We start from the raw sequence: 26,403 nt of genomic DNA, 5'->3' as shown, positions 1-26,403 counted from the left end.
GCAGCAGTGCACAGAAACCACCAGAGGTACAAAACCCCACGGACCTGCTTCCCTGGAAAAGGGCGAACAGGCACTCATGGGTAAAATGAGGATTGCATCAGTCAAAGTGGCTTGTTTTCCCCAAAGCATCAGTGTTTAGTTAAATCAAGTCAACAGGTCAGCGAGGCTTTCAGCACGAGTAACAAACGAAAAAAAAATTTCGTTAAGGGCTTTGAAGCCTCACGGGAATTCATAATTTTATTTTTAATTCTCCCTAGCTTAGATACTATTTACTGATGAAGCAACTGGTTGCATGTTTGCAACTGACAAAAGTGCTCAGCTAAAATTCAAGCCCAATTTTGTGTGGATCCAGCTCTTAATTAAGCTCCAAAACAGAAGACTGCTCCGTTTGCAATCTGTCCTGTAGTACTCAGTTCGGTTTGTCGGCAGAGCTGAAGAGACGCTATGGCCAAATGTTTGTGGAAGTTCGTTGTAATCCATCTGTTGCATTAGCAAAGCCTCAAATTTGATCCCTCAGAGATAATTTTCTTCCTCTAAGTTACTCTGCTAAATCCCAGGGAGACATTCGAACCATTAAATGCTCTGGCAAATTAGTGTAATTGGCTTATTTGTATTTCATGAGTCACATAACAAATATGTCAGGTTAGGATTTAATTTGTCTCTCTGTTGTGCAACTAATATGTGCATTGTGATTCAGACAACAGACGAGAATGAGAGAACAGGAAGAGGGTTATGATTTAGTGAGGCACACTGATGAATCACAGCACAATAGCTCTGTGCTAATCTATCATCATAAAACACGGGCGCATCAGACCGCGATCCTCTGCTTTAACGGTCACACCCGCAGATACAGCATCTACATGCATTACATTCCTCATGAAAGGTGAAGGACTGGTTTTATCGGCCGGTGCATTTCATCAACCTGTGACAGATTGTTGCATATGAGTGATTGTATTGATATTGATTACTGTGGTCGACAGCAAAGCATGCAATTATACTACGACAGAGATGCACTTCAGATCATCTTTGGACAGTTAATGTTCTACAGATAGCTCACTATTACACATTAATCTGCTTTTTAATGTCCTAATTTGTCTTGTTTAAAGGCATAGTTCAGCCAAAAAATGTTGTTTCCTACCTGTATACATTTATTTATCTGTGGAACACAAAATAATATATTTTGAAAATCAATGGGAACCAATGTTGTTTTGGACCCCATTGACTTTCAATTTAAAATATCTTCTTTTGTGTTCCACGTAAGTCAGTCAGTCATACAGTTTGTAATGACACGTGATTGTATTTTCATTTTGGGGAAATCTATTATTTTAAGACTTGAATATAACTCTGTTCCAAAACCTAGTGAGCTCCCTATATAGTGCATCAGAAATGAAATGACTGGTTTTGCCTCTCAAAATTTGATTCTGTTTTAAGGATATTGTTTTCCTGAACAAAATACTGATTTAGGAAATGATTTCCACTGTGCAGCTCACTCTTGGTCTTGCATGCAGGTCAAAGGTTAACATCTGTCAGCAACAGAGCAGTGCATGCTATGCCAGAGCCATTCAGGATTAGATCCAGACCCCATCATTGCAGCTATAAAGTGTTTTCATCAGCACACATGGGCGCACACGTTAAGCTGGACACTGTATGGATTAACCCCATCTAAGACAGAGCATGATAATGATAAAATGACCACATGAGACCACAGGGCTCCATCTAATCTAGTCTACAGGCTGCCATGATTGAAAACCAGACAGCAAACGGAGAGGCAGGCAGAGGTCCATAATAGGATTTACATCTGGGACAGGCAAGAGCTCTACAGATATAGATATACAACAGGAACTGATGACTCGCACCTGATGCCCACAAGAATCGCTTTAAAGATGTGTCGGTCTAGGGAACGAACACAAAAACCAGACGGCATAGTGTGCGGATCACAAAGAGGCTCAATGTAACACACATTCACCTTCTAAACATTGTCTGTCTGAACCCAAAGAATCACAAGTGCTAAGTAAACCCCTGCCATTTCCCAGCATTCAATCAGAGCTGCCAAGTTGCTGCCAGTTGCTTTCGTTCATCCGGGTGATCGAAAACAAACAGACAGAGGAATCTGAGGCAACAGTTGTCATTGTAGAGTGGCACAAAGAAAAGGAGTAAGAAACATCTACTCACTGGAGTCGTCCGAATCGTAGCCTTCCACGTCGGGCTCTTCCTCCTTCTTGCTGGCCACGATTGCGGTGGCGCCGAAGGCTTGGTCCAGGTCTTCTTCATCTCTGTTGGGGTCAGAGGCCGGGCCCTCTGTCTTCTGGCTGGTCGAGCTGCTCCGCAGGGAGCCGGCGCGGCTGAGGGCCGGAGGAGCTGTGGGGGGGAGACCCCGTGGGTAACGGGGGAAATAGTCAGATATCTGTTTGATGGGCTGAATAGGACCTGGACATACATCAATGGCCATGTGCTCCTGGATGCTGATGGTCGTCTTCTCGCCTTTGCGTTGTGTCATTCATGCAGCCCTTTAGAGGATGTGCCACCACCCCTGAACCCGGCTAAGGGGTGGCGGGTGGTAGCGGTAAAAAAAAGAAAGAAAAAAGATAGAAATAAAGAAAATGAAAAAAAAAAAAAAAAAAAACAACCTTCAAAAGTAGAATCTTCCTTGCTCTGGTAATCTGTTAGTGTCCCTGAAGCGTGACTTGTTGCGTGTCTTGGTGTGTAAGTGCATGTGTGTGAGTTTGCGATGGCAGCGGTGGGCTACATGAGAGGCTCCAGCAAACTGTGGTCATGCCGTCTGCCTGTGAGCTGCGCTCAGACCACTACAGAACGCTAACACTGTTACCGGGATGAATGCATGTGTGTGTGAGAGAGAGAGAGAGAGGGAGAGAGGAGGAGGGGGCAGGATTATACAGAGGGATGGAGGGATTGGCTGATGTCATTGCTAAGCAACATGACGGTAAACAGGAACCGGGCGCACGGCTACTTAATTATGCTATTAGTCCATCTGTTAGAGAGAGAGAGAGAGAGAGAGAGAGAGAGAGAGAGAGAGAGAGAGAGAGAGAGAGAGAGAGAGAGAGAGAGAGAGAGAGAGAGAGAGAAAGAAAGAGAGAGAGAGAGAGAAAGAGAGAGAGAGAGAGAAAGAGAGAGAGCAGCTGGGTTATCTCTCTCTTCCTCATCTCCCTTCAGTCTAGCATCTGACTGAACTGCCATCGCATGTGTTGAACTCCAGCACAATTACCAGCAACAGGTGCTAAATGCCTAAAGTCAGACGTGCCAGGTTATACATCAGTCAGGCTATTCAGATAATACAATGGGGTAAAAGCAAAAGGTAGATAAGAAGAAATACTGGATTATAATGCATTATAAATATTGCATTCTTAATGTGCAGACAGTGTACTGCATGTATGTATGAATATTAAGGCAATAGGTTAGCCAAAATTAAAATTTATCTTCATTTACTCTCCCTCATGTCATGACTTCTGCGGAACATAAAATGTTTTTTTTTTTTTAAAGAACTGTTTTTATACTTACAATGATTGTCAATGGATCCTAAACTACATTGGACACCACTAATTTTCAATGAATGGTCAAACAAAATATTATTTGTTTCAAAATATGTTTGTGTTCCATAGAAGAAAGTCAGTCACAGGTTTAGAATGACATTAGGGTAAGTAAATGACATACTGTGAGATACTATTCAAGTAATATTTTGGATCAGGTTTTATTTTTATATTTTCCATTTTCATTTTAATTTGAGTTAAATTTCAGTAATATTACAGTGTGTTTCAAAAGTTATATATATATATATATATTTTTTTTTTAATCAAGTTAATTTTAATAATCAAGTTAAAAATAAAATTTAATCAAATCAAGTAGCTGAGATAAAATAACTTTTAAAATAACTTTTTTATACTTTATTTCAGCTAACATTTATTTTATTTCGAGTAAGTAAATGTTTATTTCTTTTTTAATTTCAGTTCATAATAACCCTAGTAAATGATGAATAATGATGAATAATTTGCTGAGAACTTAACATTGAGCATCATGTTGCTAACTGGCTTGAATTTTTTATTTTTTTTATCTAATACAATGGCTCTCAGGCATTTTTAAGAGTGTCTTGAGTGTCTTTGGGGTCACTGTATTTATAATGCTTATCTACATGAACTTCTCTTAAGGCGAGACGCGGCAGGCAAAAACATCGTTTTTTTTCTTTTTACAGGTCAATTTTGAGATTTTTGGATATTTGTCTTCAATAACATGTCTTCTTTCAGACTTGTGGTGAAAACAAGTCCGAAATACACATTTAGGTCTTTATTTTACTACACCTTGTCTGTTTGCGTCTGTAGACTTCTTATAAATTCAACAAAAGTTGGTGTTCTTAATCATCATGATGCTCCGCGATCGCTGTCTGCATACTAGAGTTCTCAACGGGCCTGAAAATTACAACCCGACCCGACCCGGCCCGTGGCTTTTAAAGCCCGGACCCGATGTAACCCGACACATCAACATGAATTATCTGCTCGAACCTGGCCCGCGGCCCGACGCTGCGTCGTAATTTTTTTATTCTCATATACGTATTATCATGACCAGCAGACGGGAATTCAAATCAACCTTTAATGTTCACGCCTTTTAACAATACAAACAATACAAACAACTGAAACAATAAACTTTAAATATATAAATAGGCTGTAGTAGCGACGGTGAATTCACCTGCGGCAAGTTTACTTTGTTTTCACCAACTCCATCTTCTTCTCCAGGCTAAAGGCGTGCACGCAGCGGCGTCAGGTCTGCCCCCGCCCTTCTCCATGATGCACGTTGCACCATGCGTTGCACGCAGCAGCCAGAATTTCTTTACGGTGAACAGCAGCGATGATTAATAAATGTTTTTTTTTTTTTCACTGAGCGGAAAAGATTAAGCCCGAGGTCCGACCCGACCCGAGTCATTGGCTTATATTTTCGGCCCGAACCCGCGGGTCCCGTCGGGTTTGTCGGGCCGACCCGACCCGTTGAGAACTCTACTGCATACTGTCATCACATGCACCACTGGAAAGCTCTCTCTCTCCTGTACAATGCTGTCGGATCCAAATATGGTAATTTCTTTTTTATCAGCAACCAATCGTGAAAGTAAAAGGGCTGAATGCGCAATCTCATTGGCTGATGATTTTCTCTCATACTCCAAGTCCGAAATCTCCACTTCAGTAGTAACCTATATACACCAAACTTTCCAGTCTTGTACCTAGTTATATTATGAAGACATTTACAGAGGGATTTGTAAATATATTATTCCTAGCCTGATTTATAACATTTTATTCCAAAAAACATGGCGAAAATCTTTTTTTTAAGGCTACTGACAGTATAATTCTGATTTACAGGATAACAAAATTAGATATCCATAAATCCCTCTGTAATTTTTTCCCCATCTAATATGTGAACACAATGAAAAAATACTTTTTAACCTGGCTTTATCCAATACTCAGATTTCGTTTTTAAAAAATATATGCAAATTAGCGCATATTTAATTAGATATTGCCTAATTTGCATATTTAAACATTAAATTACAGAAAACTTGTAATACATTTTTTTCTCATCTTAATGTAGGTAATCAACTGGGAAAGTTTCATGGTGATATCTGCTAGTTAAAAATTTTACCCTATTCACCTGTAGTGTTTCGCCTTAAACTGATTTCTGTGTCATGACAAATAAAGATGGTAGAGACATTTACTGGGAAAATTGCATCAGCGCTCTATTGCTTTATGAAAACTAGCAGGGGGCTATTCAACCTGTCCCCCGCTTTACAGCTCTAATAAATTACAGGCAAAAGCCATTCTCACATTTTACAATAGCAAAGACTTATAGCAAAAACAGTGAGTAATATCTTGATGTACTCTCTTAAAGGACCCAGACAAGATGACAATGCGGCGATCTCAATTAATGGTGTCGCTTTTAACAAGGGAAGAGGAATGAAGAAATTAATGAATGATGGCGTGGGATATACGTAGGGTATAGTATGATGTTATTCAATCATAATTTTAAATGGTTGTTCACAATTTAGATTCAAATGTATGCTATTTCCCACATGGTATCATTAGGAGACAAAACCTGGCAATTCATTTACTCTTGTAATTAAGGAGTCGCCCCCATGCTCGGTGTAAATCTTCAGCGGAAAACACTTAGTGAGAGCTCATTATTTTCTGTCTATTTCCGTAATTCCTTCTGGAGATCCTTTCTTTTGTGCTTCCGGAAGAGTCATGGTTAAAAAAAAAAAAAAAAAAAAAAAAATGAAGAAGAGGAAAAAGGCAGAAAAAAAGTTTGATTACCTCCAAGGAGCGCTTCACAAGAAAAGTAGCACAGCTGCTACCATTTATCATGCTGATAATGTGCAGGTTATTCATTTATTGATTCGAATGTCTAGCACAGAAACGTAGCTGTGAACCAAGTGAAGGCTAGAAAAATAGTACACACTAAATGTACTGTAGGCAAGGAGCCAAGGCTTCTGTAATCCAAGTTATTTTCCTGTGGAACAATGTACCCAAATGGGGTGCTATTCAACAATCATTTTATTATGTAAATTTGCTGATATAAAGTCAGCCATAAAATTGTATTTAAATTACTTTAATGATCTAAAATTGTGATTTGTTTCCATGGTCATATATTAAAAATCTCATTCGTGCTGACAGAATTTTCTGCTGCTGCTGAAATTATTTAGCACTTTCCAGAAAATATAACTCAAGCACTGACTGTACAGGAGAGACAAAGCATAAAGTGTTGCTGTTATGCTTTTTTGGATATTACCTGTCATGTAGTGTGTAATATAGCTGTTTGTGGACGTGAAAGGTCTGCAAAATTTCACAGATCAAAGTGCACAATAAATGGAGTTATTGTCTCCCAAAAAGAAAAAGAAAAAAAAGAACTGATTCTAAACTGCCTGAGACGAGTCAACAGTGAGTCTTTCTTCCTGCACCAACCTAAGTAGGTTTGCGACAAATTTGCATAATGTGAGAGCCTATGGTCATCTTTGGCTGCCTGCAAACAAAGTCTCATTTGATCCTCAAAGGCTGTAATTGTAGCTGAGGCCAGGGAGAGGTTTATGTTGGTTTGGTTTGGTTTATGTAGTCATCATGCCAAAAAGATGCTGTTTTCTACACTGTAAAAGCAAATCCACTTTGCATGCACTTCCAAAGGATGAGGACTAGGAGTGTATCGGTACACAAAACTGACGGGTCGGTATGTGTCACGGTTCGGTACGGTGCCGTTCTGTTCAGTACAGCCAGGGGGGGTGGGGGGGCTAAACATAAAAACTGTTTTTTTTTTATTAAACAGTGGTTTACTGAACAAATTGTGTCTCTGTCTTTAAATTAATTCAGTTATAATTAAAAGTTTCTTAAGGGTAGAAAAAATTATCTCTGGTAATGCTGTAAACTATATAGGGAGCACTTACTTGCACATTACTCTAATATTAAAGGTTAACAACAGAGCCCAAACTAAGTTTTTGCATTAACTTCTAAATCTAATTATATGTTTTCACTCCAATTCATTGTTGAAATATACTCGTTGTTTCAGACACTATGAGAAAAGAAGTGATGCTGTATTGTATATTATGAGAAAATTCAGGTTTTTTTTCCTTGGATGCATGTAAACCTATTTTAGGAGACCTCAAAAACCAAAATAAGAACCTTTTAAAATAGCATAATTGGTGAACTTTAAATATTCCATATATGAAATTCCAAATATGAAATATTCTAAACCACCCAGATTAACCGACAAGTGGCCAAACCACCTTTAAAACTAGCTCATACCTGACCAGACTGGTTAGGTCAGTCTGTTTTGCTGGTTTAAGCAGTTTTTATTTTGGCAAGTAAAGAACACTTCAAACATTTTTAAATTCGATATTATGGAATGATATTCCGGACATTATTCAAAAGGAATTGCAAATTGTATTTGCAATTGCGTTTTCAAATTGTGGACGCATAAAATGTGACATAATCCAAACGCAAATGCAAATCGCGCATTACCGTTTGCCTTTTCGTTTAAGCGAACGCACAGTGACTGCCAAATTTAAAATGGAAATGCAAAGTCCGTTTGCAACTGTGTTTCCCATATCTAACGAGTCTTGACCCTGTCATATTTAAATAGCAATTTCAATTACCACGTCTGCTTTTTCACTTTCTCAGCGTCGCGTATGTAGCCAGCCAAAACTCAAATGAAATCGCAATTCCCTTAGTATTTCCATTTCCGATGCCTTACACGGAAACCTGTCAATCAGCGTCAAGGGTGGGATTATGCTATGGGGCGTGTTCGTGTTGGGACGTGACGTCACTCACAGTCGACGGTTAAGAGGTGATACTCTGAACAGACAGACACCGATTTATTTTAAACAATGGAGGTAGTTGGTGAAATTGTGGAGGACCTTATGATGCTCGCGCAGCAAGTTGATGACAGTACATCCTCTACAGATGTAGGTAATGTAACAAAAGTCACAAAATTCCATGACACTGAGATAATCTTTATGTCTTAATCTCTATCTTTAATCTTGGTTTTGGTTTAGTTTAAAATGAATATTTCTTAAACCCTCATGTTGTCTTTGGGTTCTGTTTGGATCTCATTTGATATTTTCCCCCCATTCAAAAAAACATATCTCCCTTATCTCAGTGTCATGGAATTTTGTGACTTTTGTTACATTATTTGTCTAAACACACAAAAAAACCTGGGTTTGATTTAATTGGTCTGAAAGTAGCCTATGTATAATTTTGTTTTTGTCCATTTCACAGCTGAGATTAATTTAAAATGATTAAATCCCACATAAATCTAAACAAATAGACTACACCATAAATGTAAAGTGGAACAAACATTCTCTCTCTCTCTCACACACACACACACACACACACACCAGCCGCGGCGCTACATTTTAGGTCCGGGCCCATCCATTTCTACTATGGTTTTGTACGTTTCTTCATTCGGATCTATTTGCGATCCATTCAATTCTAAACAACGCAGTTTACATGCTTTGTCCTTGTTACATTATTCATTAAGTGATAATAATAATTAGTGATAATAATAATTAGTGACATAATTATCAGTGAACTTGATAAATGTTGCAGATATGTTTTACTATGCATGCAAACAAATGCCTTTCAACTTATGCGTGCAAAATTCAGAATAAAATGAATGTGCAGCAATTTGTACAAATAGAGAGTCTGTATACTATACATGTTGTAGCCATTAAATAAGCTCATTTAGTTTCATATTTGTTAAAATATTATAATGTTTTTTTTTCATCTATGTTGATTATGAAAAGTGAACCGCACGAGTAAGATAGGATGCGCAATATATCGAGAGATGTGGGTCAGACATGATTTTGACCACTTTTTGTTTTGTAGAAAGCCTTTTTAAGTGAATTTCGTTTTGTATAAATTGTATCTTAATTTTAATATTTTTTTTATCAACCAATAATTTTTTTATTGCCTGGATTTAATAAATTAAAAAGGAAATATAGCAGACAATAAAATCATTGAGGGGCCCGCGCGGTCATTGCATTGCTCGTGAACAGGAGCGCATCTCTTCTCATCCTAACTTAACGAAACTCAATGTATGCCTCACAGACATGAAATATATCTTAAGAAAGCCCAAAATGTATTTTTAACAATTTAAAACGAAGGCTACTCTCTGATTATGTAATCCATGATGTGCATTTCTCTCTATAGGCGCGTTCACTATATGGAGATGACGATCGTCAACTTCATCTTTACAGCTGTTGTTGCTGTTAATAAACTAAAAAAATAATAGGCCTATAATTTTATTAAACAATAAATTCAATTAAACTGTAATTGTCTTAAAAAAGCAGCAAAAAAAAAAAAATCCGTTTTTTTTTTTAAACCTATGCTAACTACGCATTAAATTCAGGTATAGTTAGTCGCTGTCCTCGGTGCCGCAGAAAAGCACTGAAACGGAGATGAAGGGGAACCCGTTTTTGTTTTTGGCTTATTTTAACTGGCCCATCCAGTTTTCTGGAGGCTCACCTACAATCAAAATCCTGCGCCGCTAGTGACACACACACACACACACACACACACACACACACACACACACACACACACACACACACACACACACACAGGTTTAACTGCAACAGACAGCATTTTTATTGAATTTCGCAAATTGAGAACACTTATTTGAAGGGGTGAGACCTAGCACCGACACTCATCTCTTGTGGTATGTCCAGTAAAGGACGTCCAGGTTCTTTAGTTGTCCTGTCCTTCACAAAAAGCCTATTATTAGCTACTTCACTGAGGTTGGCGAAGACAACATTACTGATGTTGCTGTTGGTCAAGGCCACGAAAACATTTAACTTATCCAAAATGAAATGGCTTCTGAGTAAGAGGACATCTGTAGAGGATGTACTGTCATCAACTTGCTGCGCGAGCATCATAAGGTCCTCCACAATTTCACCAACTACCTACATTGTTTAAAATAAATCGGCGTCTGTCTGTTCAGGGCATCACCTCTTAACCGTCGACTTTGAGTGACGTCACGTCCCAACACGAACACGCCCCATAGCATAATCCCACCCTTGACGCTGATTGACAGGTTTCCGTGTAAGGCATCGGAAATGGAAATACTAAGGGAATTGCGATTTCATTTGAGTTTTGGCTGGCTACATACGCGACGCTGAGAAAGTGAAAAAGCAGACGTGGTAATTGAAATTGCTATTTAAATATGACAGGGTCAAGACTCGTAAGATATGGGAAACACAGTTGCAAACGGACTTTGCATTTCCATTTTAAATTTGGCAGTCACTGTGCGTTCGCTTAAACGAAAAGGCAAACGGTAATGCGCGATTTGCATTTGCGTTTGGATTATGTCACATTTTATGCGTGCACAATTTGAAAACGCAATTGCAAATACAATTTGCAATTCCTTTTGAAAAATGTCCGGAAAATCATTCCATACGATATGACGTGGGCCGCTGTAATGTAAAATCTAGGATGAATAGCAGTGCATTTTACATTCTCTTTCTTACTCTCCAGGTGCAATTCATAACTTGGCCTGTCCATAATGGATCTTTAAGGGCATGGTTCTTAATCCAATTTTGCATCTGTAATCAGAGGATAAAGTGGGTTAGTGTATAATGACTGCTCCGGCCCTTAGCCGAGATCAAATGTCATTCCTATGAGGCTCCAGTGCGCTTAGGGAACCTTTGGAGACAGCTACAGACCAAATATGAATCAGGAAGGCCATTGAAGACAAAGTTCATGGGTAGTGACATTTCTACAAGAAAGTAAAAGCCACTTTTGTTCTAGCTGTTTCTCAAAGAATCATAACAGGCTGATGAAACTAAACTATATACAGCTTTTATTATTATTTATCTTCCAGTCCCTGCCAGCTCATAGTGGTGGTGAGATATTTTATTTATAAATTCATGAGTGGATGCCAAACCTTTGACATTCACTCCCTATAGTTTCTGTAAATTATTAAGGAAACAGCTCAGCACTGATGCTGTCATTTCAACTTATGTTGAAATAAGAAGAACTAAAAAACGCAGACCTGCTATCATTGGTGATGGAGCACTCCGATACAAATTCATAGAGGGCAGAAATATGCCATGTAATATGAGGTTGTGCTGCTCACAGAAGAGCTCTTGGACTCGCTCTCACCTCTATCATCTGTCTTGTCTGCCTGTCTGATCTTATCAAAATCAAAAACTCACAAAGTAAAATTTGCAAAAAACAAAAGAGTTTTAAACCAACATGAATTGTGATTCAAATATAAAAAGAATGCATCTATAGTAATATTAATAAATATTAATCTTCTATAATTTAAGGTGCATTCAAGAAATTAGTAATGGTCCCTACCATGCTGTGAATCTGAAATATATTCATAAATATGCTGTTAATTAATGAACCAGCCAACAGGGGCTTGTTTAGGAGATGCCCTTTAAAGGAGCAGTTAATGGGAAAACATCATCTTTTGAATAGTCCTTGCCTGCTGAGAGGATAAATTACACTCGTACTACAATATTCAGTGGAGCAGCCAATTTAACCCAGTAGCACAAGCTATGGTAAAAGACTAGTGTTTAACCTGACTCTTAAAAATTATGTTTGCTGGTGCAACTTATCTTATTTGTGACCCTGGACCACAAAACCAGTCACATGGGTCAATTTTTTTTAAATTGAGATTTATACACCATCTGAAAACTGAATAAATAAGCTTTCCATTGATGTATGGTCTGTTAGGATAGGACAATATTTGTCCGAGATGCAATTATTTGAAAAACTGGAATCTGACAGCGCAAAAAATTGACCATTTGCGATTGTGCTGCATTCACTCACAAAAAATAAATGTTTCATATATTTACTAAATATCTTCATGGAACTTGATAATTACTTAATAACCTAATGATTTTTAGCATAAAAGAAAAATCTATAATTTTGACCCAAATAATGTATTGTTGGCTATTGCCACAAATATACCCGTACGACTTGTGACCGGTTTTGTGATCCATCCAGGGTCACATTTAGGTTATGCAATATATTAAATATTACCAGTTAATTTGAATGTTCCAACAGGAAGACTATTCGCAGATTGCCTGACCACAACAAACAAATAAAAATATCAGCACTGTATCAGTTCTCTTCTGCTACACAGTAGTCAGTTCACAATTGGAATTAGAATAAGATATGCAAAACAATGCACCTATATGAACCATAATTCCATATTCTTCAACTTTCACTGGCAAACAACTCTCTTCTGTGCACACGAGAACGCAACAGGCTCCATATCTGTGAGTATTTATTTATGACTGCAGCATGTGGCACATTAGGGTTTTACATTGTAATAGCCTGAAGTGCTGGATGCAGGGAGGAGAACAGATGTCAAATGGAGCTTGATAGATGAATGCAGATCCTACGAGACACGCAATGATCCCAAACAAGACTCAGTAGAACAAAGGATGAGAGATATTCGCATTATAATCTCTACTGTGGTTGAGAAGTGCTTAGAAAAACTCACATTAGCCGGGTTATCTCGGACTCCCCAGACACACATGCATAAACAGGTGCATAAGTGGTGATGGCTGTTTATTTAGGATGCTCACACACACACTGTTAGTCAGGACTTACTGATGAGGGCTGCACTTCCAAATGAATTGTTCCCCCTAATGGGCACTGCCTCCAATTGGTTCCTTGAATTCCTAACCGTTACGTGACAAGTGATCCAAACGGGTAATACAACCTGCTCTAAGTGGATTATTAACACTGGTGCTCTTGAGGGCTTCTGCTCTCGACCGCAGTTACTTAACCTAAACCGTTCAGCAACACATATCAAACTGACTGATGGAAGCACAGTAATTTGGCTGATAAGCAGTGATGAAATGGCGCACGGAGAGGAAGTGGCCAACCTCACTAAGAGGTTCTGCATTAAGACCAAGCCCAGAATCCACACAGGCAACGGACAAGTACCCACGGTAGGGCAAAGCTCGGGATCTAAAAGGCATAGTTCACCCAAAATGAGAATTCTGTCGTCATTTATTCACCCTCATGTCGCTCCTGCATGACTTTTTGGTAACACTTTACTTAAAGCCTTCTTATACAATGCATTATAAAAGTTTTTTAATGCATTAATTTATGCCTTATAATGTATTGTATGGTGTCATGAATAATTGTAACCACAGTTATAATACATTATAATACTTATCTATTCATTGAACACACCTTTAGAAAGTCTAATGCATTAAAACATGACAAACAACCAGTTTCAGATGTATTCAGATGTACATTTTTATCTTTGGTAACATTTATATTTTTTAAAAGATATAATGCATCGTAACGTACATTATGAATACCTTGATAATGCATTATAAATAAAAGGCTTTAAGTAAAGTGTTACTGACTTTACTGAACACAAAAGATTGTAGTTGGTAAGTAAAAGTAAAAGTTGGTAGCAAAACAGTTTTGGTTACTTTGGCTTTCACTACATGGACAAAAAATGAGTCTGGAACTACATAAAGGTGAGTAAATGCTGAAAGAAATGTCCTTATTGGGTGAACTATCCCTTGAAGAATCTTTATGTTTTTATGTTTTGTTATGTTTTGCCATACAGTCTCCCTGTATATTAATGATATAGTTTACACTAAAAATGAATTCTGTCATCATTTACACAACCTCAAGTTGTTCCAAACCTGCATGACATTCTTTTTTCTGTGGAACATAAAAGTAGATATTTTGAGAAATGTCTCTCTCTCTCTGTGTGTGTGTGTTTTGGCCATACAAACGAAGTCAGTGTTCACCAAAACTGTTTGGTTACCAACATTCTTCGAATTATCTTCACTGAGTTCATCAGAAGAACATACTGTACATCATGCAGGTTTCATGCAGATTTTTAAAAAGTGAGACCTTTGTATCTTAACCCTCTGAGGTCGGCAATCACGCCGGCGTGGTTTGCTCGTTTTTTTTTTTTAATCAGTTCAAACGAGAGTCCAAATACTCTGTTGACTTTGATCTTACAAACCAGTTTCATACATCAATCTCTCCTGTTAAGTGTGTATTATTTTTGTGTATACTCACAATAAAAACAAAGTGTTGTGCTTTTTGCCAAATAAAGAAAAATAAACATGATGCGAGTTCTGCTTTCTCTCTGTCAGTGAAGTCAATTCTGAAACGCGTCCGAAAATGAACCATAACTCAGCGAATTCTCAGTCAAACAGGAATACAGACACACAGGCATGAAGCTTGGACTTCTTGGTCTTCTTTTAAATGAAGTAATTTATATAAAAAACAAATATTATCAGTTCATGTAATCTGTAAGAAAAGAGCGAGATGTCAGTCGTTCTCATCTCATCTAATTATTTGTAATGTGACCACACCCACGGAGATCGCGCGCTATTCAAACGCAAATGACTGAGGCAATCGATGCAAACACTGTGAACGCCCCCATATCAGCTCGAGAAATGACACATTTTATTAAGATCATTACTTGTTTACACAGTCTCGCAGCGCTGTGAGGAATAATAATAATGGAAAATGTACCTCAGAAGTGCGGGTATTTCGAGGAGCAAGGATCCGACTGAGCTGAGGAATACTGTAGTAAGTTTTTTTTCCTTCTCAAGTGAATCGCGTTTCTGTTTGTGATGAATGAACGGCAGAGATGCGCGCTGTTTACCACAGCTCGCAAAAAGACCGTTTAAATTTAAATCGCTTTCTGTGTGTGAATGAATGATGATGTTTTAGCAAACTGTATTGCTATACTGAGATGAGTAAAAATCGACTGAAATATGTTGAAATAAAATGTAGGCTATTTGTATAAGCAACGTATTAAACTGCAAATTAACATTTATATGCCCTAATAGGCTATTTCATAAAAACAACGTTACAGTCAGGCGAAATATGAAAGACAACATTTTGTTGACTAGATTTGGGTACAGTTTTTACTGTAGAATATACTGCCACATCAAATAAGCTTATATATATATATATATATATATATATATATATATATATATATATATATATATAAAAAAATACTATTTTTGTCAAAAATAAAGTCATCAACTAAGATGTTAGCTGTTCCAATGTTGGCTATATTCAAACTAATGAATACATATGATAAAATGTAGGCCTATAATCATTTTTTTTTACAAAGAAAGAGTACACTTGAAATATTGTTGAAATTGTAATTATTGTTGTAATTGTAACCTTTTTAATAAAATAGCAAAACATATTTACAAGATAGATGTAAGCAAAATCTTAAATGGTCAATATAAGTCTTCTTCTAAATATATCTTTTGTCCTTGCATTGTGGCTCAGTCAGTGTCACACCTGAATGAATGGCTCATTATGCATAATGGGTGGGACATTGTATTCTCAGGTGTAAACTACTCCCCCTTTACGCCCCCTCGCATATTGCCTTTCCAAGCAAAACCTGTTTTACACAATTTAAATCAATGTATTGTTTTATGTGAACGATAAAGCAAGACTATTTTCACATAATTTTGAAGCCAGAACTCAAAGCGACAACATCCATTAGTCAAAAGTCTTATTGACACATATTTAGTATGAGTTTTGTGGTCTTATTTCAGCAACTTTCATTTTTATTTTTTCCAATAACCACGCATAAACATTATTCTCTTAAAAATACAAACATCTACATTCATGTTGCTCACATATTATGGTAGCCCTGTTTGTGCTATATAGAGCTATATAGACACCTTTGCCATTATCATGTTTATAAATAACTGAAAAAAGCACAAATGTCAGGGCATGTCAAAACATCCCAAGGGCCCCAAAAACACCTTAGACCCCAGAGGGTTAACGGAATAAGATTTAAAATAAAGAAGATACTATAAAATAAAGAAAATAAGCAGTCTTAAGCAGTTTCTATTAGCAGTCCTGTAATTTTTTGTTCCGAATTTTGTGAACAGGAACCTGCACAAAATCTAAATAAGGGGATTACAGGAACTGACTGACAATCCAACCACCAGATGTGAAAAGGCCATTCGTCGAGTCCTAAGCTACAGCCCCCCTAAAATGCATTTATTACAAGCAATCAATAATGCAGACAACCTCAATCCCCATAAGGCCTGTGTTATGTGGAGCTTCATACATCACTGACATTATCACTGATTTTAGCTGAATGCATTGCTTATTGCTTTTTGATTGCTTTATTCTTGTCTTGTCATTCCAAGATAGAGGCTTTTTGAATAAGCATTAAAAATCGTGTATAAAATAAACGAATCTCAGATTTTAAATGCCATGTCTGTAAGATATCTAATCTCTATTTACACTATGTAGAATGAACTGGGAAAAAAGGTTAAATAACTGTGAGTGATTATATGAAATAAGTAGGATTGAAAGACGCAGCCTTTGGAAAAGCAATTTATTATATGTTAACAGAAACTTTCTGTTCATTATGCATGAAAATCCAGTGCTTCTAAAGCCTGTAGATGTGTAGCTGATCAAGTCAATTACACCTGTGGCCCCCGGAGTCAATATATTGACAGAGCCTGGGAATATCTAGAGCTCCAGGTGTGAATCAGCATGTCTTCAGTGCAATAACAGCAAAGAAGAAAAACCTTTTTCTGCAGTAAATGTGAGTAGTGTTTACCTGTGTAAACCTCAGAGTAGCAATGATATTGTGATATGGGTGGTTTCAGGTGTGTTGCACTGGTTGCTTACTGGTTCAAGTCAAACAAGCCCAACCCAAAGTCATTGGTATTCTAGTCTCGAAATATGTCTCGGGTCTCTTCTTTAATGCAAATGTATGGAATTTCTGGAATCAATGGTTTTATTGTCCGTAAATCTGATCACTTAAAATAACAACTCTCCAAAACGATCACTCATCATGCTGCTAACAAACATGAGTTACATGGCCAAAGTTTCATACGTATGAGCAATAGTACACCCACTGCCAAACTCAAAGTACTCTCTTGCCGCTAAATGAAAAATCTTCAAAGAACAGATTTCAACAGTAGCATCCAAAACACCTCAAAATTACAGCTCATCGGCCAGCTCTACAATCATAAATATTCACAATATTCAGCTTATGAATGCATTAAAAACATAAATGTTGAATTCTAGATTGACTGATGCTGAAATGCAAATTAAATCCCAATTTGCCCATTCAGTTGTTTTTAGTTGGGTTCAGAGCACAATGTTGCAGATTTAAATGGCTCTCTGAGGGGAAGCCTGCAGGGATGATAATGCTTCCTTTAACCAACTACTTTATTTCTGGTCAGTTGAGAGAGGTAGGGAAATCACAGTCAATTTTAATGCAATTCACCTGAATTAAATAAATAAATACTTGATTAAATGTATTTGAAACTTGTCAGAATGTCCAAACTGCTCTTTTTTCACACAATGAGGGTGGATGGGGACCATGAACATCTGGGCCAACATATTTTTAGGTGAACTATTCTTTTAAGTAATTTTTTTTTACCTATATGTGACTATTATTCTAACTATTATATGGCACGTTTATATGAACAATATGCAAATTATATTACATACAGTCTCTCTCTCTAGTGCAGACATAAGAATCATTATGGTTTTGAAATAGCCAATGACTCAAACTATTTGTAATTGGAGTCCAAGCACATGTGTGGAGATAATGACCAAACCGACAACATTTTAAAGTCTCCAGACCAGCATCAACATGCAAATATGGTGAAGATAGAATAAAGACTTTCTCCCACTCATCTTTGATTGGTCTTTGTGCCAGAAATGAGTGTGAATTGATTTGGCTTTAAGAGTTCTCTCATCAAGAACATCTTCGCTCAATCTCTTTTGAGACACGTTCCCTGACTGCTTCTGGCAACTTTATCTTCAAAGTTAACTTAGTTGAACTCAGCGCGGACCATCCAGAAGAACTCAATGAACATTTTAGCTCATTCCTAGCAAAAATCATCAAGAATCTTCGTACTCCACCGTATCTGGACTTGTTCAGCAACCAAAGTCAAATGCAAATAACCGTCCGCAGCCTTTAGATGCGTTTCTAAGTTGTGCCGCTTTAAGGTGATCCTGATTCTTGGATGTTTCTCATTGGCAGTGGTTAACCAATTTTAATCTTCCCATTCTCTTCTCCCTCTCTCGTTCTTTACTTTCTTCATTCTGTGTGGAATCTTTGCTTAGTTTAGTTGTATGAACACGTAATTTCCTTTATTAGGCCATCACATTCACACTTTATTGTCTCTGTGTTTCCTGCTTACAAATAAAATCACTTAAATGTTTCGACTTTTCTACATGCTATCACCCTGTTAGAACTATATACAATAAAAAAAATGTATTCTTTCTAGGCCAGTAAGATAATTTGTTTCCTAGCATTGATAACTGATTATGCTGTCTGTTCGGTGGGCGAACTGATTAAACAACTGCAATATTAATTCTGCTACAGTCAATTCTAAAACGAATATTTAACAAAATTATAATTTGTTAAAATAAATTATACATATTTCCTTTTTGAGCTAATTTGTTATATCATCAATAAAGGCAAATACTGAATTTGGACTTTTAATATGTTTTTTTTTTTTTTTTTTTGCCTAATACTTTGCAGTCTATGCAATGCACTGCATTTCTACTAGGTACAGCAAGCCTAATTATTTGAATATCACAGTAATACATGATTCTCTTATTAGTATTCAGTTTAATTCCCCACAGATTCAACAACAATCAACTGGACCATGACAACTATACCACTGGATTCAAAGTTGACTCCAAAACAGAAGAAGAAAATGTGTTATTTGACAGATCTAAGCCTGACTCATGGTGCTTCACTTTTCTTGCTTCACACGCTCCAAGTGTTTGAGACTAATTCTCTTCAGGAATTAAGGCTGAGAGTCACACATGTCAGGACAGAAGAAAAAAAAATGTGACACGATGTCCTCCATTGTACTGTTATCTTCTAAATGCCTCAGCAGCATGCTGAAACTTTCGATACATTATATGCAACATATTTGTGCAATCATAAAAAATGGCCTATGATTACTTTCCCCTTTACGTCTAAACTAATAGAAATAAGATCTCTGTTTTCAAGGCATTTCACTCTTAAAGCATTGCTTTCAAATGATATTAAATGTTTTAATAAGAGCTACTGGTCCTGAGTTTTCTAAAGGCAAAAAAAGACTGATTATATAAACATTCTGTATAGCTTAGAAAGGAGAAACTGTTTTCTGTTGTATTTTTGAAGGTGTTTGTTATATGACTTCTCAGTCTGTGTATTATAAATGTCAGAAAATGAAAAATTGAACCTCACATATCTAAAATGCAATCACATAATAGTGGCACTCTGTCACTTTGATATACTTCAAAGCTCTCATCTGGAAACCCCATACTTTCTTAAAATGCACTAAAAAGTTTTGGAGAAACAATCTTACAATCAATAGTAATCCATGGCAAAAACAAAGTTACAAAAATAGATAAATACAATAAAAATTAAAAAAACTAATAAAATGAAAAACTAAACAAAAAACAGCAGGAAATATTATACAAGATGTTTTGCATTAATATATGACAAAAATTCTAAAATCTTTTCTGGTAAAATTTCACTAAATAATTAATTAAGTAAGCTTTCTACATTACAATCAAATAGAACCTAAAAAAGTATGCATGCAGGGGCCATTCAAAGGCAGTTAGTGTCACTCTGGGAGTCACCCTTAAAGCTGCAGTCCGTAACTTTTTTGGGTTAAAAATGATAAAAAACATTTTTTTTGAGCAAGTAGATAACCTGCCAGTGTTCAAAACGATCTGCTTGCCTTAGCTCGATTCAAAACGGTAAGCTTGTAATAATGTTTTTAACCTTCTGAGGTCGGCAAACGCGCCGGCGCGTTTTGCTGGATTTTCTTCACATTGTAGCACAATAGACTTAAATTACTCCGTCATTTATGGTCATTCAGAAAAAAGAAATATGAAAAAAGAATCTGTGATATGTCTACTTTTGTATGTGTCCACTTAGAATCAAATCAAAACATTGTGCTTTTGTAAAATAAAGAAAATAAACAGGGTGTGCTTTCTGCCTCTCCGTCTTGGTGAACTTTTTTTTCTTGAGCACGTCTATAAACTGAAACAAAACTCAGCGAATACTTGTCACACATTTATGAGCCATATATCTTTATAAACATTTAAGTGTGTACTTTTAAATGATCAGATTCAAACTGAAAACAAATATTCTCTGTTTAAGTAATTTGTATAAAACCAACAAGATGTCCAGTTTCTCAAACCCTTGCTCATTATTTTTAATGTGACCACACCCACGCACGCAAAAGAGATTGACATGCAAATCGTCCACATGGTACGCGAACGCGCTCATTACCTCAAAAACAAAGCACCAAACTTCATCAGTCTCTGCTTTTCGTCGAGTTTGGAAGACACACCGTGAGCTTACATTGGATTTACCTCAGAAGAAGAAGAACACGATTTGAAGACAAGAAATATGTAACGTAAGAAATTCTTATTGTTGCATAAACTTCACATTGCAGTTGAACTGTTGCTAGATATATGGTGAATATTATAATATTTAGACCCGTGTTTACTTTTAAATACTGTGTTAGTGGATATCTGCTCAAACGTAGATATGTATAATATGGTAACCATAACGTTTCATATTTTGGAGCGCGCTGTGCTCATGTTTCATATTCAAAACGCGCTGTGCGTTTGAAAAGCAAAAAGCACCAAACATTAGGCTTCATGTTTTTACTCCAATCTCATTTCATAACATCATATCGAATGGAAACATTTGAAGTAACATATGATAATCAATATATTTTTCTCTAGCGTAGTTGTTACTGAAGTACTTCTTTTTAATGATTTATAAGCTGCTATAGGTTATTGTTATTATTATTATTTTATGCAACACTGCGCGTAGCCTATGCCTACAAGGCACCACAAAGGTCTCTGTCTTTGGATCATTGTTTTCAATAGTGTGCTTTTTGTCATTTGTTGTGTATCTTTGGATTATGTTGTGTTGTAAATAAATCCAAACAATCAAAAAGCCATTATTTTTTAAATCTCCTCATTCTTTGTGAAAGATTGCTCCTAATAGGGCCATTAGGGGAGGGTCTTTGTCTTTCTCAGGTGTGAAAATCCATAAATATTCAGGATGTGTTTACACCTACTCGCATAAAGCTTTCTTACACAAAACACGTCTTACAAATTTTAAATCAATATATTGTCTTATCTGAATGAGCAGTCAGGATGATTTTCACATAGTTTTGAAGCAAATATTCTAGGCTACGTGATACAATTTTCAAAAGTTGTGTGAATAAATAATCAGTATGGGTTTCGTGGCCTTATTTCAGTGACAATTTTTTTTTCACAAACCATGCATAAATGTCATTATCTCAAAACTACAAACTTTTACATGCATGCTGCTGACATATTATTGTAGCAGAGTTTGTGCTAAATACAGTGTAATCAGACTTTAGCCATGAAAATGTCACAAGTAACAGAAATAAGCACAAATGTCAGAGCATGTCAGAACACCTCCAGGGCCAGAAAACACCTCACACCTCAGAGGGTTAATCCAGTGGTTCTGGTGGATTTCCGCGGGAAATTCGAGCATGTCTTTACGTCATTACATCACATCTGTACACATAAAGGAGGAGTCTTGGCTAGTGGGCTATATTGTGTGTGAGGATGTTGGAGGTGGAGATTTATAGACTTTTCTCACAGCACTGGATATAATTAAACTTATCAATTTGATGGCGGATCCAGAAAGGTTCAAACGACAATCACCAGTGACAACTGGAGATTCACCCGTTGTAAAATGCAAAAGACTTTGGACTGGCTACAGAAAAAAAAGAGAGAGCAACCGGGCCCATGCGAAAACAAGGATAATATCGGAAGGGCATTAAAGTAGTCACGCAATGCTGATGTTGTTAACATTAACAATTCGAGAACAAAGTATAATTTGCACGGTTTGATGTGATATGATATGTGATCGTTAGATTTAATCAGCGTGATTTACTGCAATGCTTTCTTCCCCTTAGTTGTTTAGAACAAAAGTGGATGTTACTTGTTCAGATGACATTTTCCAGTGAAAATTCATTATGTTGGTCATACTTCCAAAAAGTAGAATCTGTGATTCCGAATGCCAGGGTCCACACCATCATGGTGACTGACAGCCGCACATTCTCCTCAAAACATTGGATTCATCCGCGGTGTCTCGTGCAGAGGCACAACCCACGTAAAGTTGATAATTCCACGAATAACTGCAATTGCAAATTTCAAACAGAGATGGTGACAAAGAGGAAAAACTACAGATTGCAGGTTAACTTCATTAAATTAATTTTGAAAACTTTGAAAAACGAAAACAATCACAAATATTTATTGTCATTGTGAGAAGTTAAAACTTCTATTCCTTGAACATTGCAGACCTTAAGGCTCCAAAACTATGTTAAATTAAGGTCTAAATATTTAATACACTGAAAAAGTTTGGGGTCAGTAAGATTTTTTTAAAAGAAATTAATAGTTTTATTCACCAAGGATGCATTGAATTGATTAAAAGCAACAGTAAAGACATTTATAATGTTACTGTTTTTAATGTACGTAAGAGACTTCTTTCTCAAAAAAAATAATATACTGTACACACACTCTATGAGATTAATTTATATTATATGTCTCCCATTCATGCTCTAAAGTTAGACATGAGAAGATAATTTTTTGTGCAAATTTGCAATCAGCAAGGAAATGCCGAGGGTTTGGAAAGTTAATTATCCTTGAGTTGATGCATTATGCAGGGAAATATTTCTGCATCAGTTTAGCTTTAGTCTTCCGCTGGAGCCTGCAGGATTGGGTGAAGACTCAGAGTCTGCCTTTACACAAACACAATGATTTCACAGTCACAAATCATTGCACAACTCTTATTGGTCTTATCATGACTAACACCTCTGAGTTTAGAAACATTCAGCAAAATCATATTCATTGCTCTCTTCTCCCCATTCACTCTTCACTTTGTACATAATAGACATAATGGAAAGAAAAAAAACTTACAAGATCAAAGATTTTGCAGAACCCAGCTTAGAGATTAATGATATTGATCAAGGCTTTAGATTTTGGGGTTGATATAGAATGAAAAAATGACCTTATTGCACAACTGAAAACTTCAATACCATAAATGGAGTTTGCGTCAATGTCAAGACAAGTTTTTTGTTGGGATATTTCTGACGCGAGTCTAAAAAGACAACAATGATTTGAAGAGTGCTGAATATCTGACAAGCGTTGATGAGGATGATACAATTTTTATGAGATGTCAAAAAGCTTTTTGCTTCCTGCTGATGAATTAGAGTTGTTTTGTTTTATTTATTTATCTATTTTAAAAAAACTATAAGAACGAAGTGAGGATTGACTGATTATCAAGATAACCAGCAGTGCAGTCTGGGAAACAGTCAGATCATGGGCAGCCCACAGATGTCATAATGGAAGGGAATTACAAAGTCAATGTAATTTCACAGGGTTGAATCAGACTAAACCGAGTAAAGGATTGTATGCTGTGAGAGAACCAGAAGATGATTCCTCTTGCAGGTTCAGGATTGTTTCATCAAGTGCAACAGTATATGCAAATGTGCACACGGTGCGTGGCAGACTATCAAAAGACACCAGAAATCAAAACATTTGTTTTTGAGAAACGCATCTCTTCCAGAACACTTTCTCAGATAACAACAGAAATTTGGAGAGAGGTGCAACTCTCAATATCTGGAAACGTAGCAAAGTTTACGGAGCATTTTAAAATGGGAATAAGTGCAGAACTGAATTATTCATTTTGTTCACAGGCCTGAACGACGTGATGGATGTTTATCCACAGCAGCCTGACAGTAAAACATCATCCTGCTGTCTGTTGAATTCATTATGTACTCCACATTATTTTCTCTCTTTTTTTTTTTACTAGTTCATATACACATGAGAATCTGAGATCCTAAAACACTGTGGATAAGAATCTAATTTTTAATAGAATTTAAAAAGGTTTATTGCATATGATGAAATCAAGTCAAATGATACTCTTCTGAAACTAGGGTGAAAACAGCCTACAAAAACAAGCTTTTATGATATTCTGCTCCCTATGGCTCGGATCCCTCAGTTTTTCATCCGTTTTATTTTCTGCAAGGCATATACAGTAATGTACTGTAGGTCTGACTGATTAGAAAAGTAAAAGCACAACAATGCAATAGTAATATTAATGCTGAACTAAGCAAGTGCAACTAAAAAGCTATAAGGTGTTTATGTCAGGAGCCTGTATTGACTAAAGTCTTGTTCCATTAAGGTTTATTGAGGGGCTGTGAACATACAACAACCCAAAGATTGATTACTGTGACATCTGGCCTTAAACGTCAGCAAATCAATTGAATTATACTTATACTTAATTTAAGGGAGCAGCTGAACTTAAGTTTTTAAGTTGAATTAAGGGGAACTTTTCACAGTGTACACACACACACACACACACACACGCACGTACGTAATGGTAGTAAAACTAAGTGAAAGTGAAATATTAGAATTTAAAATAACCGTTTTCTTTTTCAATATATTGTAAATGATAATTTAACGATTGGTAATTGTAATTGGTAAAGCTAAATTTTTTTGCATCATTACTCAGTTATCAGTCTTCCTTCAGAAATCATTCAAATATGCAGATTTGCTGACCGAAGCGCCCGCACCCTCAGATCACTTGGACTTGGACATGGCTGTGTACAAGAGGTAAAAACGATATAAATACTGTTCGTTTTCTCACACAAACCGCTCGTTTCGTGTCTTAGGCCATCAATGTGTACTTACGATGGGGAACCGTTTAATTTGGACTTCTCTGTGCATGCTCTTTGAGATAGTGACCATAGACTTGCATGACTGACAGACAAGAACGGTTTGACCTAAAAATATCAAAATTGAAACTACTGCGGAAAAAAAGACACCTACATCTTGGATGCCCTTGAGGTAAGCTAAAACATACCAAAATTTAATTTCAAAGTGAACTATCCCTTTAATGTTTGGGTGGTCAAAACTAATGTAATGCAAAGCAATCACCAGCTATGTTTCCATCCATTTCTTTTATATAATGAGAAAACATGCGCATAAACCATGATGGAAACACATTTACCAAATAAATTCCTGACTTTGCACGTTGGGACGGCATAACTGAAATAACCAGCAGACCGATCTCGCTGCACAGCATCTGAAATGCTGTTTTGGTCTTTCTGAAATGCCTGAGCAAAGTCTGTCGTCAAAGTGGTTCGGTATAATAACCTCCCAGAACCGTCTTACAAACAGCAGGCATTCGCCTCCGAACACAAGAGAACATGGCCGCGTTTATTGGGTTTCATGTGCTCTCTCTGAGGTACAAGTACATTATTATGTATGAAAAAGTCCCACAGCAGTTTCTCCTACAGCAGCAACTTACATTTTTCTTAGAAGTGATGATTTTGTTCACTCACTGGATGGAAACAGTGATTTCTTTGTTGAATTAACAACTTTAGATGGAAACATCTACAGAGACTTGTTTTAAAATCCCACATTTTATTAACCTTACATTTCAAATAATCTAGGTTTTCTGGGGTGCAGATAATTGCATGCTTTTTGTGATTTTACTGACTTTATCACTGACTGCTGTCATTGAAGACACTGTTAATGTTCATCGACCCATCTCAACATCTTTGTGCTGTGACTAACGCATGGTCACGTCTGCATTTCTAACAGTCTACTAATACTCTAATGAGAGTTAGTTTACTTGTAGATGCAGTTACTTATAGTAAGAAGAATGTGGACTATCAAAATAAAGTGTGAGGGTTCAACAATAAGGACTGCCCACTGACCTAGGGCTAGCATAAACGTCTCTCGGGACATTTTGAGCAACACTCACTTGCCCGATCGGGCCAGTGCTACATCACGAAAGTTAATCATTTGCATATATTTTGAAACCTTGCCAATTTAAATGTTCAAGCGCAAGATGACG

The 26,403-nt window shown here is 36.8% G+C and overlaps 1 protein-coding gene across 1 annotated transcript in view; it reads right to left on the bottom strand.

Moving 5' to 3' along the window:
• Positions 1-26,403, bottom strand: part of doc2b (double C2-like domains, beta) — a 243,922-nt gene that overhangs the window by 96,413 nt on the left and 121,106 nt on the right. The window contains exon 9 of the mRNA XM_081366887.1: positions 2,173-2,358. Coding sequence (XP_081223013.1) covers positions 2,173-2,358 — 186 coding nt within the window. The remainder of the gene's footprint in view (positions 1-2,172; positions 2,359-26,403) is intronic.

The sequence above is a fragment of the Scardinius erythrophthalmus genome, assembly GCF_964197995.2.
Source record: "Scardinius erythrophthalmus genome assembly, chromosome: 5".
Taxonomy (NCBI): Eukaryota; Metazoa; Chordata; class Actinopteri; order Cypriniformes; family Leuciscidae; genus Scardinius; species Scardinius erythrophthalmus.
This window is presented reverse-complemented; position numbering and strand designations above follow the sequence as displayed.